Raw genomic sequence first — 16,760 nt, 5'->3', positions numbered from 1 at the left:
GTTGTAGACGAGTAAATCTACAGTCGGAATGCACAAGTTACCATCAGATTTTTAGTTTACTCTTTCGATTAACTTTACCAAGAGCCAGTTTTGTAATCAATGGTTAAAATTTAATTATCATTGTTGATATATCTATAAATCTTAAATATATATAAAATGTGCCCTAATGAACTTGGATATAAGTCTTGACGTCGAATTGCTGAGCAATTCACTGTCAATTTATTAAAAACCTCCTTTTTCAGCTCTTTACCTTCAGATTCTGATTGCAGATTTCCGACAAATTTCAGTTAGCATCAGCCCTGATAGCCAGCGCTTTCTCAGTAAGTGTTGACTTCCAGCAGTTACGGTTAATTTATACATCAAGTTGGCGGTAATTCTTCTTTCAACAACAGTTGTAAGCAAATTGACGGAAATCTACGGCCGCAACTTGAATACAAGTTAACAATCAAACTTGTAGTTAAATTTCCTTTCAACTTTACTACAATTTGACTGAAATACTTGTACAGCAAGTTTTGACGTCTATTTGCAGAGTAAGTTATAGGTAACTAATAGGTAATCGCTCGCTTTGCCAACTCATTCCGTCAAGTTTGCTTCAAATTGCGGACGTAGATTGACAGTAAGTTATAGGTAAGGTGGCTATCAGGGAGGGATCAGGCCCATTTATTTTCTGATAGCCAAGTTGGTCGCAACTTTCCCACAATTTACTACCGTAATTTGTCACCAAGTTGGCCGCAAGTCTTGAAAATGCACTCGGTTGGTGTCAACTTGTTCACCAAGTTGTCAGTAAAAACTGCTTCTGAAATTCTTCACATCAAGTTGACGACAAGTTTCTTAAGAAATTGGGCGACAAATTGCGGCAGTAAATTGGTGTTCTTTTCCTCAGAAATTTGTAGCTAACTTGATGCCAACAATTACAAATTCGGAACTTGACCGCAAGTTGTCGCCGAATTGGTGGCAACTATCTGACACCAACTTTGTTGATCTGAAACTCTGCCCTAGTAGCCAGCGCTTCCTCAGAAAGTAGTTGACTTCCAGCAGTTACGGGTAACTTAACATTAAGTTGGCGGTAATTCTTCACTCAGCAACAGTTGTAAGCAAATTGACGAAAATCTATTCGCAACTTGAATACAAGTTAACAATCAAACTTGAATTTAAATTTCCTTTCAACTTTACTACAATTTGACTGAAATACTTGTACAGCAAGTTTTGACGTCTATTTGCAAAGTAACTTAAAGGTAAATAATTACTAATAGGTAATCGCTTGTTTTGCCAACTCTTTCCGTCAAGTTTCTTTCCAATTGCGGACGTAGATTGACAGTAAGTTATAGGTAAGGTGCCCTGATAGCCACCTTACCTATAACTTACTGTCAATCTACGTCCGCAATTTGAAGCAAACTTGACGGAAAGAGTTGGCAAAGCGAGCGATTACCTATTAGTTACCTATAACTTACTCTGCAAATAGACGTCAAAACTTGCTGTACAAGTATTTCCTTCAAATTGTAGTAAAGTTGAAAGGAAATTTAACTACAAGTTTGATTGTTAACTTGTATTCAAGTTGCGGCCGTAGATTTCTGTCAATTTGCTTACAACTGTTGTTGAGTGAAGAATTACCGCCAACTTGATGTATAACTTAACCGTAACTGCTGGGAGTCAACACTTACTGAGAAAGCGCTGGCTATCAGAAATTTAAAATTTGGTAGATAATACATTTTCTCTTATGACATTTATCGGTAATATAGGAAAAGTTTATCAATGTCATAACACGTGTCAATAACAACGGAATCTATAGGGCTAGAAGGGCGATGATCGGCCGTTGTTAAAATTTCTATTTTATTAATCGAGCAAAGGTAAGACAGTATACTTTATAATCTGTAATAAGTTTAAATCCCCTGATAGCCACCTTACCTGTAACTTACTGTCAAACTACGTCCGCAATTTGAAGCTAACTTGACGGAAAGAGTTGGTAAAGCAAGCGATTAACTATTAGTTACCTATAACTTACTCTGCAAACAGACGTCAAGACTTGCTGTACAAGTATTTCTGTCAAATTGTAATAAAGTTGAACGGAAATTTAACTACAAGTTTGATTGTTAACTTGTATTCAAGTTTCGGCCGTAGATTTCCGTCAATTTGCTTACAACTGTTGTCATGTAAAAAATTACCGCTAACTCGATGTCAAGTTAACCGTAACTGCTAGAAGCCAACTACTTACTGAGAAAGCGCTGGCTATCAGGGTCATTTGTAAAGACAAACCCTGATAGCCACCTTACCTATAACTTACTGTCAATCTACGTCCGCAATTTGAAGCAAACTTGACGGAAAGAGTTGGCAAAGCGAGCGATTACCTATTAGTTACCTATAACTTACTCTGCAAATAGACGTCAAAACTTGCTGTACAAGTATTTCCTTCAAATTGTAGTAAAGTTGAAAGGAAATTTAACTACAAATTTGATTGTTAACTTGTATTCAAGTTGCGGCCGTAGATTTCTGTCAATTTACTTACAACTGTTGTTGAGTGAAGAATTACCGCCAACTTGATGTATAACTTAACCGTAACTGCTGGAAGTCAACACTTACTGAGAAAGCGCTGGCTATCAGGGAATATATTTTGCTACATAGCACCCGTAAAGTTATTGGACCGATAATTAATCTAATTTTGATGATACCTCATCAAATAACGAGACTCTTTACATTTCGGAAAAAAAAAAAAAAAAAATATCTTCGCATTATCAAAAAATGCTACCTAAAAATTATTGTTCTTTTTCTATCATGATTTTGAGAAACTAAAAAAAAATCAGTAATTTGTGTAAATCATATTCATTAAATTTATATAATCGACCCACTTTAATTAAAAAACTTTCCTTTAATAATTGATAATTAATTCTTAGTTATTACAAGAAATATACAATGATCATTGATATTTTTTATTAAAATTGGAAAATCACAAAAATTCTATAACTACAATGTGGGATTTGCAGTAACTAGTGGGCATTACTCAGTTATAATGTTGATGATTATTTACATGATAACTTAGCACTGTATGTTACATGAAGCTATGGATTTTATAGATTAATTATTCAAATAAATAATGTTGAAAATATTTGTCGTCGAATTGATTCTCGCTTCTAATTAAATCAAAATGTACTTTTCCTGATTAATAGAATCAATCAATAAATTCGCCGTTCAGGATCAAATTAATAAATAAAAATAAATATTCATGATGATATTTGAAACATTATTTGAATATTTGAATAATTTTTTGAAACGTATATGAAAAAAGTTGAAAAAATCGAATGACACTATATCAAGGATTTAAAACTTGGGTAAATTTTTAAGCTCAATATTATTACATGTAACTTCTGACAAAAGAAGGTTTCGTTTTATTTCAAGGTGGTATAGTTAAAGTAATTTAATTGATGTCATAAAAAGTTACGCAGATAAAAAAGAATATATTTTTCGACTCAGGTACAATGCTTGACAAGATTTTTTCCATTTCAGAGTCTTTATTCACCAACCGTAAAGATTGAAGATTTCTATGTATATACACACGTTAGTTGTACCCATAAAGTGATCGCATACTGTGTCCGACTACCATGGGAACTGTATGGTTCTTACTTTAGCTCTTATGCTTTATTTAAAAAAAATAATGTTTGATATATAATACTTGGTTAATGAGCATAATTTTTATGAATCTTTCAACTATTTATTCTTAACGGATTGTTTTAATTTACTGTTAGATTAGTAGTATTTTGTTTTATTAAATTATTTATTCTGCTATTTAGTGTAGTTGTTTTCAATCTTCGAATGGATAGCTCTAATTTATTATTAACACACAAAAAGGTTTTTTTGCTGTAAGCTTAATATTTCTCATAATCAGTAATTCGTATTGAATAATTTATTTTGTCGTATTATTATTGATTTTTTTTTTTTACCTAGTGCGACTATTGTTACAATAAAATGGTATATCTTAAGATAACGCGTTTTCTAAAAGCCAAATTTTAATTTCCTTCAAATGATACTCATATCTTCATTCTATAAAACTTTAAAAGGTATTTTCACAAAAGTATCATTTTTTTAGAGATCTGTCATTTTGTCATAAAAAAGCTTATGATTATATAATTCAACTACAATATAGAAAATTATTAAAATCATTATATATTTTGAAATTATAAGCTTACAACAACTAATAAGTAGTAATCATGACGAACTTCGCGACAGATCTCTTATTTTTAGTATTTTTAGTTTGCTTAGTATAACGAAAATATCTAGTAATTTGTATTTCAAAATAAAAAGAAAAGTTTACAAGATTTTTTTTTACGCGTACCTGTACTTTATTAAATTGTTGTGATCTAAAGTTGTAAGCAGTATAAGGGTTAACATCAGCAGGAAGTGGAATGGTGCAATAAAAGAAGCAGGTAATGAAGGGATGATAGGAACACAAAGGAACGGAAAGCCGGTGGTGCGTACACCAAAGAGCTCCTCGACAACGAAATAAGTCGACCACGAAACGACATCCGCTGGCCTGCTGAAAATAATATTTAAAAGAAATAAAAGATTTTTTAAATTTATATGTTATAAATATATTTACCATCATATTATTCAGTCTTCTGCAACAAGGATAGTAGCATATTTTGCAGTGAGTGCGACGCAAGAAAAAGAGGAGATCGGCTTTTAAGAACACCATAGGAAGAAAATGTTTTTCTTCGTTCAATATTTATATTCTTGAATGAAGTTATCTTTTCTATTCGTGTGCTTAGAAAACTGCATTGAATGCCGTCAACTAATTCAAAATCGAACAACGCATTCGGAAGTTATAACCATTTGAAAATTGAAAAAAAAAATTTTTTTTTTTTTAAATAAATTTTAAATTTTTTGATCAATCAGTTTAAGACCTTGAAAACACTTTATATACTGAAAAAACTATCTCGAATGCCGCCAAGAAAATTAAAGTCAAATTACACGTTCAAAAAATATTGCCGTTTGAAAATTTAACAATAAAGCCATTCGGTAGCTGAAATGGAAGGAGAATTTTTATTATTACTGAAAATACGATGAAACGTAAAAATAAATGCAACAGTAACATTTCATTAAAAACATAGTAAAAAAGGTTATTTTTGGTTTACAAATTAGTATTAACCCGTCAGCACTCACGTGAGCTTTTCGATAATCTTTACTCTCGTATGAGAAAAATATTTTTTTTATAAATTATATATAATATTAAAGCATTTCAAAAGTTCATAATTTGAAAAAATTACTCGAAAGTAGAAAAAATTTCATCTACTTTTTCCATTTGAAAAAAAAAAGTTATCATTGTTTTAAATCGAGCGTAAGCAAATTGCTCATAACGTGAGTGCTGACCGGTTAAACATGAAAACTGAAGCTCATCTAAAAGGCTGTCAAATACCATTTACGGAATTGAAATAAGTTGTCTCTTCTAATATTTTCTTTTTATTTTATTTCTTTTATTTTTTTTTCTGGATTCAATTTTTGATTCAATTGACTAAATAAAATTCTAAAGTAGAAAAAAACCTATTTTTTCCTGTTGACCTAGTTAAATTTTCATTTTGATTGACTATCCTATACAGATATAAATAAAATGCGGCCCCAATAATTACTTGACAGTACTTTTATCTGACTTCTACTGAAAATGTTATTCCTTTATATATTGAATGTAAAAGAAGAAAATGGTTTAATTTATAGGCCAGCTTAACTTACCGTTACTTCCGAATTTCATGAGAAAATGATTTCAAAAAAACTGAAAAAAATCACCAATATTGTTTAAATACTTTCAAACAAATCAATAAATGTCCATACAATAAACCCTGCCGCTTTCAAAACTGTTTCTTATTAAGGATTGAGATTGATTCAATTTCAGAATCAATTGATTCAGTATACATGTACTTGCATAGTCTTAAAGCTACTTTAAAAAAATATTTTTCTAAAACTTATTTTGAAGGTCAAACTTTTTAAAACTGATGAGTTGTGACATTTTCACCCACGCCAGGAAACACACTTTTATAAACTATCAGAAAAGTTACTGAGGAACTAGAATAGTCAATTTCAGAAAATTTGACTTATTTTAATTTTCTTAAAATGTCGAATAATTATTTTTTAATGAAAAGTTGGAAATAAACTAATTTAAAACATAAATTGGTATTGATCCGTAAACTGTATTCTATAAAATATATTCTAAATTAAAATATACTTTATATGTAAGAAAATATTGATGGTTTTTAAATTGAAAAGCTTATTTTCCATAATCTTTTAAATTTTATTCATAAAACCGTTTTTTCAAAGAATAAAGTGATTATTCTTATTTTATTCGTACTGATTAACATCGATTATCGACGAATTTTGAGAGGGAGGAGAAAGAATGAAGGAAAAGAAGGGACCCATTTAGTGGGTATTATTTTCGGTCTCCGAAAATAAAATTCGGACGGCTCAGACCGGGAATCGAACTCGGATCGTTTGGTTACGCGTTAAGATCTCTACGAGTTATGCTATTCGATTTTATACACAGACCATCATAAACTTTTTATGATGACTGGTATCATATTTCAGTCTAAAAAAAAAATTTTGTAACAAAATTAAAAAGAAAAAAAGATTTACGTTAAAGGAAAAATATGGGTATGAGTAATTATAATTATAAAATTAATATGATTGTTTTCTTACCAATTATATTCTTGAGGTTTTCCCGCGCTTGAATATCCACTTATGACGCCCATGAAGTAAATAAAACGCAACGGCGTCGCGACGATAGAAGTATTATTATTATTATACATCAGAGTGGTATAGAATACATGTAATTCAAATTTAAAAGTATAGAGGTGGGATGTAATGGTGAGATACAGCCACAGCACAACGATGCTATGGAGTCGACAATCAAAGAAAAGTGTATAGTGTGTAATGTACTGCCAGGTCATAGAAGGGAGTAGAAGGGGGAGTCACTGTGAAGGAGAAAATCCAAAGTAGAGAGAATCAGCTCGCCGGAACTCCGGCTCAAATTCAACGCCAGTTGCGGCTATACCGTTCTACAAGCACGTGGTTCTTATCAATAATTATTATTATTATTCAGTGTTGCGTAAATTTTATTTTTTATCATTGTTCAACATTTACATTCGCCGAATTGTTGTTGTGAAGATGTTTTTAAATTATAAACAATATTGTTGAGTTTTGTAAAGTTTAAAATTTTTTTTATCTACATTATACCTGTATGATTCAATATCAACAATAAAATGACATTGTTGTTACGAGGATTATTGAAATGAATAATCACAGAGTAAATAATTACAAATATTGTGATTTTAAAGTGTTTTTATGAGTTTCAAGAGACCGTTTTTTAATTGTATCATTCAAGGCTCCGATTCTTAAAAGAGAAAAAATTGTGATTTTGCAATTGAAAGTCTGTGCACAAATGCACAACTTAGACTTAATGGAATTTTTGTCTTTTGACTGTTTAGAAATAATTTTATTCAGTGATTTGCTTCACTTATATTTTGAAACTAAGTGAGTGTCACAGCAACAGTTATTAGACGATAAAATGTATTATTTTATTTTAAATATTAATGATAAAAAATTTTCAGAGTGACCGAATTTCGGTTGATGTTACTATACGTGAGATCCTTGACGAAGACAAATTAGATTGTACAGTGAATATATAAATTTATAATCATTTTATTTGTCTCCTTTTAAAAAGTTTTTTCTACTTCTTAACCTTGGTGGTAAGAAGCAAGAATAACAATTATTGAATAAGTTAAACGAGACGTACTTTTGTGCGTCATGATGGGAGTGTTGAGGTGGAGGCACGATCTGAGATCGGAGGCCAGTCAACAGCAACAACAGAGGAGTAACGGTCATACTAGTACGCTTACGAAACTTGTGACCCAGGTGAGAAAAGAGTAAAAAAAAACTCAATAACCCCTCTATTATGTTATTTAAAGTTTAATTTCTTTTAACTCGTTATATCAGTTGGACGGATATTGATAATCCACAAGAATACTGAATACTGATAAGAAAAAAAGTAGTGAAGCTTCAAATAAATAAGCCACTAAAAATAACAGTATAATGTTTTGATAAACTAGAATAAATCTGAAACATTGAACTGTATCTCATATCATGTAGACTTTAAATGAAAATAGAGCTAAATAGCTGAAATTCACACTGGTTAGAATCAAGAGCATGGTTTTATTCTCGGTCTGAGTACTCATTAACTTTCACGGTGCTTAGTCCGCACAAATCCTCGACTCAAAACGCAGTTACTATACTCACATCACCGCACTTGCGGTTATTTAAATTATTAACGTCGAGTACCAATAAATGGTTTGCATAACTAACTAGTTTTGATCAATTATTGATAGTTTAACATAATATAGAAATCCACTTTATTTAAGCCAATATGAAAGGTAATTGTTGCTCTCTAAGTAATAGATACTTCAAGTTTTAACTCGTTATTCATTTTGTAACATATTCGTGATATCAAAAATAAATTTCACGCTTAATTTTATGAAGATTCTCTTAAACAGCTGAAAGGCCTCATTCGAAAACTTGGTGTAAAATTAAAGAACCTATCCGCATTTTAACTTCTCTTGTTTATAAATCTGCTCTAAAAGATTTACGTACAATAAAATCTGAACAAGTTCAAAAAAGTCTTATTTTTTTTATAACTAGAGTAACAACTCAATAAGATCTCGAGACTATATTTTACAGAGTAGTACATCCTGAAAAATGTTCATAAGCATGTTGTTAAGCTTCTCGAGCTCAAAAATATGACCAAAAAGATATATACTTAACGTTTATTTCTTTTTTTTAACTCTAAACTAATGCACGACCTATCGACTAATCGATGGTGATTCGCAAGAATGTTTTTGAAATTACTGTGTTGCCAGATCATTTCCGTTTGACCGACAGAGACTAGGGGTATCTTCTCAATAACGGCAACACCGCAAACAAAAACTGCTAACAATTCCGGTCAATTAAGGAAAAAAGCGAACATGTAATTTACTTTATAACACAATGTTCTTTGATAATTTTATGCCTTTCAAAAGTTTGAAAAAATCACCCATGTGTTATATTATTTTCAAAGAACAAACTCCAATTTTTTTTAATTATTTTAGTCAATATTTGGGTTGTAATGAAGAAAATTATATTTGGTGCGGCATCATAGCTGATAATATGTCCAGTTTAAGATTTAAGATAATTAATACATCTGTCGATAAGCTTCAAGTTTCTTTAATCTAAATTTTCTTAAACGATGACATTTATTACTGATTTTATCTGTTAAAAACTAAATTTAAAAATTTGTACAAATAAATCTTGATCATCAAATCTGCTGAAATACTATTTGCAGAACTATCATCTACTAGATCACACAAAGTTAAAACATATATGTTTTATATATATTCTCTTACATGTCAATGACGATTATTTTCACACTTACAAAAAAGATTTATAGGATCAAATGTGTTAAATTAGTCAAAATAAAGCGATTTAAAATTAATAGACTTGAAAATACACTTGGAAAATGTAGTTCATCAACCGAATTGTTGATGAACTATATTAAATACAACTACATGAAAAAGAAACATTTAACGAAATTTTTATGTAATTAATATTATATATATATATATATTCTACTAACTTGTTGAATATCAGAATCATCATTATTTTTATACAAATAATAAATGTCTTTTTATAATAATTATTAATGTAATGATTGACAGCCAAGAATAAATAAAATTTTGTATTCATATATATTCAAAAATCCGACCCGATTTTTCGCGCCTCAAGTTTTGGATACGCTATTGATTACCTTAGTGACAGTTGAGTCAACAATATTTAGCATTTCAGTAACGTTCCAAATCTGCAATCATTCAGATTTTCCAAAGTTTGAAACGTTATTGATATCTTGTAGTTGATTAGATGCTATTAAGACGCTGTTTGGAAAATTTATGGTTTCAGTAATGTTTCAGAATCACTCTAATAATAATAACAATGATAATATTAATAAATAATTTATTTATTTATATGTTATTTGATTGTAATTATTTTGAAAGTATCAAAAACTGATAACCTACTCACCTATCATGAAAATGATATATTTGATGTACTATTGAATCGCTAAACTTAAGGTAGATTTGAAATGCTACTGATATCCAATAATTGTTTTATCCAAAGAATAACAAAAAAAATAAAAATCTGAATATTCTAATGATTAACTATATTTAAACTGGATAGAGTACTTAAATTATGAAATTGATAGCAAATCAAGGCAATATATCCTACCTGCCTCTGTAATATGTTGTTTAGAATCGAGTTAATATTTGAACAATGAGTAAACCGCTTTGTTTCAACTGATATCGATTATAAAAACTCTAAATACTAATACAAATAATTTAAAAAATACAAAGTTTCGCAGGATTAGATAAGTTATGATTTCAAACAATGATAAAGAAATTCAAGAGGAAAATTCTTGGATCAAAATCATTTTTAAGAATTGGATTGCTTTAAATTAAGTAAAATAACTGTTGACGAAAAAATAGTTCTTAATTCAAGTAAATTACATTTGGTTCAACAACTTTTCTGCTTGATTCAAGAAAAAGAAATTTATCAAAATGATTTTTTCGGTTCAAGAATTTATAAATTCTTTCATCACTTGGATCATTTAAAAATTTTAAAGTCGCTATTATGGTAGTTTAGATCATTCGAAAGTACACATGCAAATCAATTCGTGCGAGTGGAGTATAGAAAAAAAAGTTGTTGATTGATGTTGAGCAAAGCAAAAAATTAAAAAGATTCAATAAAAAAAAAAAAAAAGAGACGGCAACCATGAAACAACCTAAGTAGAGTGTGTATATATATCGGCGATGGTAGTTACCAATCAACTTGAATTATTGCGCGTGCCGCATGTGACGCATATCGCTTTTGATGTTAACCACACATCACTATTTCTCCTTTTTCTTAATTTGAAGTCTCAAAAGTCGATATTTAAGATTTCGTCTTGTAAACGATTTTTGGGGTTTGAATTACGAAATTGTAAGTAGAATAAAAAACTGTGTGTGTGTTCGTGTTAGTATGTGTTAGTGTGAGCACTGATAAAAAAATTGACTTGACTCAAAAGCGAAACTCTTAAACCAAGAATTCCGTTTTGAAGAAAATGATTTTCTTGAGTCAAGAGAAGAAATTCTTGAAACAAGAAAATTTTCTTAGATCAAGAATTTTCTTCAAAGTGGAATTCTTGGTTCAAGAGTTTGGCTCTTGAGTCAAGTCAATTTTTTTATCAGTGTGTGCGTTAGTGTACATACGTATGAAGTGAAACTTTTCATGATATATTAGTTATTCTTATTACATATTTAACATTAATTGATCAATTGAGGTTTATGGAAGAAAGAAATCATTTCGTATCAAATTATAGCTATTTTAATATTATACAGATGAATGAAACATAATAGTATCAATTCATTTTTTTCACTGTTCTTATAATAATTATCGTATTCCGTTAATATGGTCAAATGATTATTATTCGATAGATATCAACTTCAACTACTATACATTGAATATGAAAATCAGTTATATCAATTTATAAATTCAAAGCCCGTATTCGAGTAATAATAATTGTTTTTAACTAAAAAGTTAATTAGAGTAATCCATTCAACAGAACAAGTTTTGAGCAAATAATTGAAATTATCTATCTAAAGTAGTACAATTATTGATTGACTGCTAATCTATATGACATACATTATTTTTTTTTTAGAATTATAAATGAATGAATGATAAATTAAAAATTAATAATGTAAAGAAATACATACGAATAAATTTTTTTTAATTTTCTAAATTTATTTTCTTTCCATATTTTAAATATTTTTATATTTTTTTTTCTCATTATTTTAAAAATTAATTAATGACTGCTAAATTGACAGTCATATTATTAAATGATGGTTAATTTCAATCAATTAATATACATTTACTAATACTTACAATAAAAAATAAGGTTAACATAGAAATAATACCAAAATCACAATCACGTGATGATTTTTCAAAATAATAAAAAAATGATCTAATTTAAATCGCGATCGAGTAACATCAGTATTAACAAAAGATCTAAAATTGAATAAATTTTCAGTCTAATTCAATGATCAGATTATGAAATATGTTAATATTCGAGAAATTAAAAAAGGAACGAAATATTGAATTTTATTCAATGTGTCGATATCGATTTAAAGACTGTCAATAAACTGTCAGCGGGTAAATTATACCGAATTTTTTTCGACATTTTAGGGAAGACCAGGTGATTCATAGGTTATATTCGATCGTTTTTTTTTCCAAGGTGGTGAGTCATATAATATTTAATGGTATATATTTCTATGGGTTCCTTTTATGGCTTTAGAACTTACATAGACAAGTTTTTTTGAAAAAATCTTCCAATAATTCAAAGTTTTGAAATAAAGTATGAAGCTATCCATATGTTGTTGTTATTGTCAATAACAACTTCATTATCTTCATTATTATCTTCATGAGCTCAAAAACGTTCACGGAATATTTTTTCTAATTAACATGATTTGAAGCAACAAGAACATTATGAAACTTGACTACTTTGTGTGAAACAGCATCTATGTAAGTGTATTTTTATATCAGAAAAAGAATAATAGCTGATAAAAAAATTCACTTAACCACTAACAGACCACGCGTGTTCGGCCTTATGTACATTTACTGGTTTTAAAAAATTTTTTTTCATCGTTTTTTTTTTTATCATTTTAACGTGCCAGGTGCAGACATGACCCGACTCGCAGCTGCCACCCTCAAACTTTTATTTTCCGGTTTCTCCATGGTGTAGTACACACAATTGCAGAGCAAAAATACATAAGCAATTAAATATTCAAGTTTTTCGAATGATTAAGAAATAATAAAAAATACAAGAACAATAATTATACAAAAATATAGAATATAAATTCGCGTTACATATGAAATATCAAATCCACAATCGAAGCAAAAATTAATAGATTTTATTAGTAATTCTCGAATTTTTTAGACAAAGAGTATTTTTTTTTCATATAAAAGAAAAAAAACCAATAACAAGATTCGAACTTCAGTCAGACAGTTTTTTTTATGAAATTTTATGAACGCAACACGCTAAGCATAAGGCGTAAGGGCTCATTTTAGGCATGTAGAGCTCATAGTATTAAAAGCTTATAAATCCGAGATCATTTACTATTCTGTATCCAATAAATGTTTGTGTCGAGTTTTTGTTAGATTTCTACATTTTAAGGGCCTACAATTAAAAATATGTGGCGACTTATCTTCTCATCGATTTTTTTCTTCCGCACTTTCCCACATGATCCTCAACTTATCGATAAGTGTGCTATTTTATCACCAGAGCCACTAACTGAGCGACTTCTGGCACGGATATATGCCGCCTAGGCATTATAAAAAATTCGTGATTAGGAAAATTCAAGGGCGGAAAAAGGAAAATCAGTGAGAAGATAAGTCACTGTTTTTTTTTAATTTGTAGCCAATCGATAAAAAACTACAAATTTTTTTCAAAAAGTTTCAAATTTGTATTTTTTTTTTTTTTTTTTTTTTTTTTTGCAAAATTGTGCAAATTTATGCAAAATTGACACAAAAATTTGAAGGTAATATATTTTAAGGACAATAATAATATATAAAAGTCTAGTTTGTAATTACATTGTCAACATGGTAATTTTTTACTGTAAATTTTTTCTGCATTTGATATGTTGTTAGAAGAGAGATTATTAGTAGCTTTTAAGGAGAATAATGACATACATCTAAATACGATGGATTTAATAAGATAATATTTTCTTTCCTCTTTTCTTCTAAAATTTTTTTCGCTTTTCTCTTTCTGATTTCATTCTCGGCACACCTTTACCATATATACGGGGACTATACATGGGTGCGACCAACAATACCAGTCTTGAATTATTCATTCCCACGAGAGTCAGCAATTCCGTCGTCTCTTTCCCCTCTCATCTTTTTCTTTCTAACACTCGTCTCCCCTAAATAACAAGACTCTCTTTTTAGCCTGCAATTTGCAAACCGGATGCGACGATGCGTACATAGATTTTTATCGAGCTTCAGACTTATCAAACTTTTTAACATACAGGCTGAATATAATTCTCAAGTTTCATTATCGGTAATAAAAATTGTGTTTATAATTACTGTCAGAGTAGAGTAAATTTACTACTGCAATCAAATTTTGATTCTGCGATTTCTTACGTCATTGATCATTCTATTCTTTAAAGACGAGATTGATGCGTCATCTTTATGTAAAAGAGACTGGCACATCCTTAAAAAACTCTTTCAGACAAAAAAAATGAGCATTCTGCAGTGCGTACTACAAACAGTTCTACTTAGTGCCACAGTAAGTTAAAAGACCCAAAACCGGAACGACGAAGGGCACATGAAATGTTTTTACGAATTAGAAAAGGTTCAAATGGTCCATCGGTAATAATAATTTACCCAATCATACAGAATAAACACGTAGTTACACGAAAATAATTAAATTTATCAATTTTGTCGAATTTAATATTTAAAAAAAAAAACATGTTTTTTGAAAAAGTCTAAAAGACCCAGTAAGATAAAAAATCCAGTTATTAACACCGGAGTAATTATTGACACATGCAATTTTATTTTAATTGAAAAAACAAATCAACTCTAATGAATTAATAAGTACAATCTTTGAATTATTATTTATTTATTTATTTAGGTTTTTTTAAAACATTTAATTTTTTTAATTAGCATAAAACTGCAAGTGTCAAATAACTAGGCCAGTGTCAATAACTGAGTCTTTTACCTCATCGAAACACCTTAAACGCCTAGTCCCAATAGCGGAATATGGTTGACCCAATATCGGAACGATAAATGAAACGAATTTTTTCAATTTGAAGAGCCCACTTTTCGTGACTGAATTAATTAAATAATTAATGAACAAATTATAAAACTTTATGTTACTTTTTCTGTATTTATAAAACTAATTTATCTTCGATTTTACGAAAGCACAAAAACGTTTTGTTGTTGTGCTTGATGTGAACAATCAACACAGTATATCGTAAATGTTAACAAATAATATCAATATGGCTGACTATTCCGATACTGGGTATTATTAGCTCACTTCGGGTGTACCAATAGACGAACAATAAATTTGAAATAACAATAGAATTTTTTTAAGTATTATCAATTAATTGCATCGAATTCTTAGTATTTGTATAAATATATAAAAAAAAATTTTAGTGAAAAGTATTTCCATTAGATTTTTATGAGCTGAATATTATAGAGTGATTTTTTTGCAAAACTATCAAGAGATCTGATAAGTCAGAAATCTAAGACTATTGGCATGGTTAATATTTTTTTTTAATATTTTCAATATAATTTAAAGTTTCTTTCATATATTCACGGTGAGAAATTGCCATTATTTTTTATTCTGCATGGATTTTAGATTTTACAATGGTGCATATTACTAGTGGACCTTATTGACTCAGAATAAAATTTTACAATGGCCCATAGTAATTTCCGAAACAAATGAAATCAGACTTAGCAAATGGTAGAAATTGAAATGTACCATAGTAAAATAAAATATGCAATAATTTAAATTTCCGAATGCACTATAGCAAAAAAAATAAAAAAACGCCTGTAAAAAATAAAAAGTTTTGGAGTAAAAAATGTTTTTGGCAATCAAAAAAAATATCAAACCAAACAACATTTTTTTTTGTTTGCAATAATTTTTAAAAATATTTTTTTAAAATATAGTTTTTTTATTTGTTTTCTATTTTTTTTCGTTTTTAACAATGAACATAGGATTTATTTTGACAATTAATTTTATTATAAATAAATGGAAATTATTATAAATAATTATAAACACAATACATTACTTTTAAATATTATTACAGTTTTAATATAATTAAATTACGGCTCATATAAAGTTAACGTCTAATACAAATCTATTTCCAATTTTTTTTTTTGAATTAACAATAACATGCAACTAAGTACGTAGCACTTTTTTTTTTTTATAATAAAAATAATAAATACAATACAAAGAAAAAAATTTTTACTAATAAGATGATACTTTGAGTACAATAAGAATTATTTTATGTTTTATACCCAAGTTTTAGGTATATAAATTATTGATGTGTTGATGGATTTTTGAACTAATAAGTATTTATTTGAAACTTAATGTTTATTGCAATTGTCACACTCTGTTAACCACTACTGATAGCGTCTGTACACTTATGTTCACAAAATAAAGCAGCACGAAAAAATGTAAGACCACGCGTCGCGACTGACGCGCATCCGTTTACTATGGGACATATGAAAATTTCATAGTCACAATTTTAAATTTAAACTGAGTACACGTGACTAAATGTAAGAATATTTTGTAAATTTTTATTGTCGACTGAGCAACAGAAATTTTACTATGAAACTATAATAAAAAGTTTTAAGTACACTAACAGTTTTTGTTCTGTCAGTTTACGAAAATTTTTTATATATGTTTATGTAATAGTTGCATGTTCAAATTTACTATGGTCCCTAGTAAATATTGATTGGTACAATATGATATTCTTAAATTTTTATGGTAATATTTTGAATTGAGTCATTAAGATTCAGTCTTCTTATGTATGCATAGTAAATTTCTACAGAAATTTCTCACCGTGTTGTTATGTAAAAGAAGATTGAGGCTTCTAATAAAGAGAGGTTTATTCAATTTGATTGATTACAAGATAAAATGTGAAATAATAATTGTCAAATCGTTTTGG

The 16,760-nt window shown here is 28.9% G+C and overlaps 2 protein-coding genes and 1 long non-coding RNA gene across 7 annotated transcripts in view; 2 read left to right on the top strand and 1 right to left on the bottom strand.

Annotated features, from left to right (window-relative positions):
• Positions 1-16,760, top strand: part of LOC141536218 (rap1 GTPase-activating protein 1) — an 83,850-nt gene that overhangs the window by 48,318 nt on the left and 18,772 nt on the right. The window contains exons 1-2 of one of the 5 annotated variants that reach the window (XM_074256587.1): positions 7,024-7,506; positions 7,584-7,887. The exons of 3 other annotated variants lie outside the window; for them this stretch is intronic. In XM_074256587.1, coding sequence (XP_074112688.1) covers positions 7,780-7,887 — 108 coding nt within the window. In that variant the 5' untranslated portion in view covers positions 7,024-7,506; positions 7,584-7,779. Of the gene's footprint in view, positions 1-7,023; positions 7,507-7,583; positions 7,888-10,446; positions 11,032-16,760 lie in introns of those variants that run through there. One more of the 5 variants, XM_074256588.1, reaches the window with a different exon arrangement.
• The window catches only part of LOC141536217 (putative phosphorylase b kinase regulatory subunit beta), a 112,443-nt gene continuing 97,605 nt past the window's right edge, over positions 1,923-16,760 (top strand). The window contains exon 1 of the mRNA XM_074256581.1: positions 1,923-2,234. The gene's annotated coding sequence lies outside the window, so the exon portion shown is untranslated. The remainder of the gene's footprint in view (positions 2,235-16,760) is intronic.
• Positions 3,479-5,004, bottom strand: LOC141536223 (uncharacterized). The gene is made up of 3 exons (XR_012480704.1): positions 4,589-5,004; positions 4,325-4,525; positions 3,479-3,628 (listed from the first exon to the last, which is right to left on the bottom strand). It is a non-coding gene; the product is annotated as an uncharacterized LOC141536223 (long non-coding RNA).

Source organism: Cotesia typhae, unplaced genomic scaffold (genome assembly GCF_013202065.1).
Source record: "Cotesia typhae breed Kobodo isofemale line unplaced genomic scaffold, CoteBio_Ctyphae scaffold_152, whole genome shotgun sequence".
Classification (NCBI taxonomy): Eukaryota; Metazoa; Arthropoda; class Insecta; order Hymenoptera; family Braconidae; genus Cotesia; species Cotesia typhae.
The sequence above is the reverse complement of the archived record's forward strand: the minus strand, read 5'-3'. Positions and strand labels throughout refer to the sequence as shown.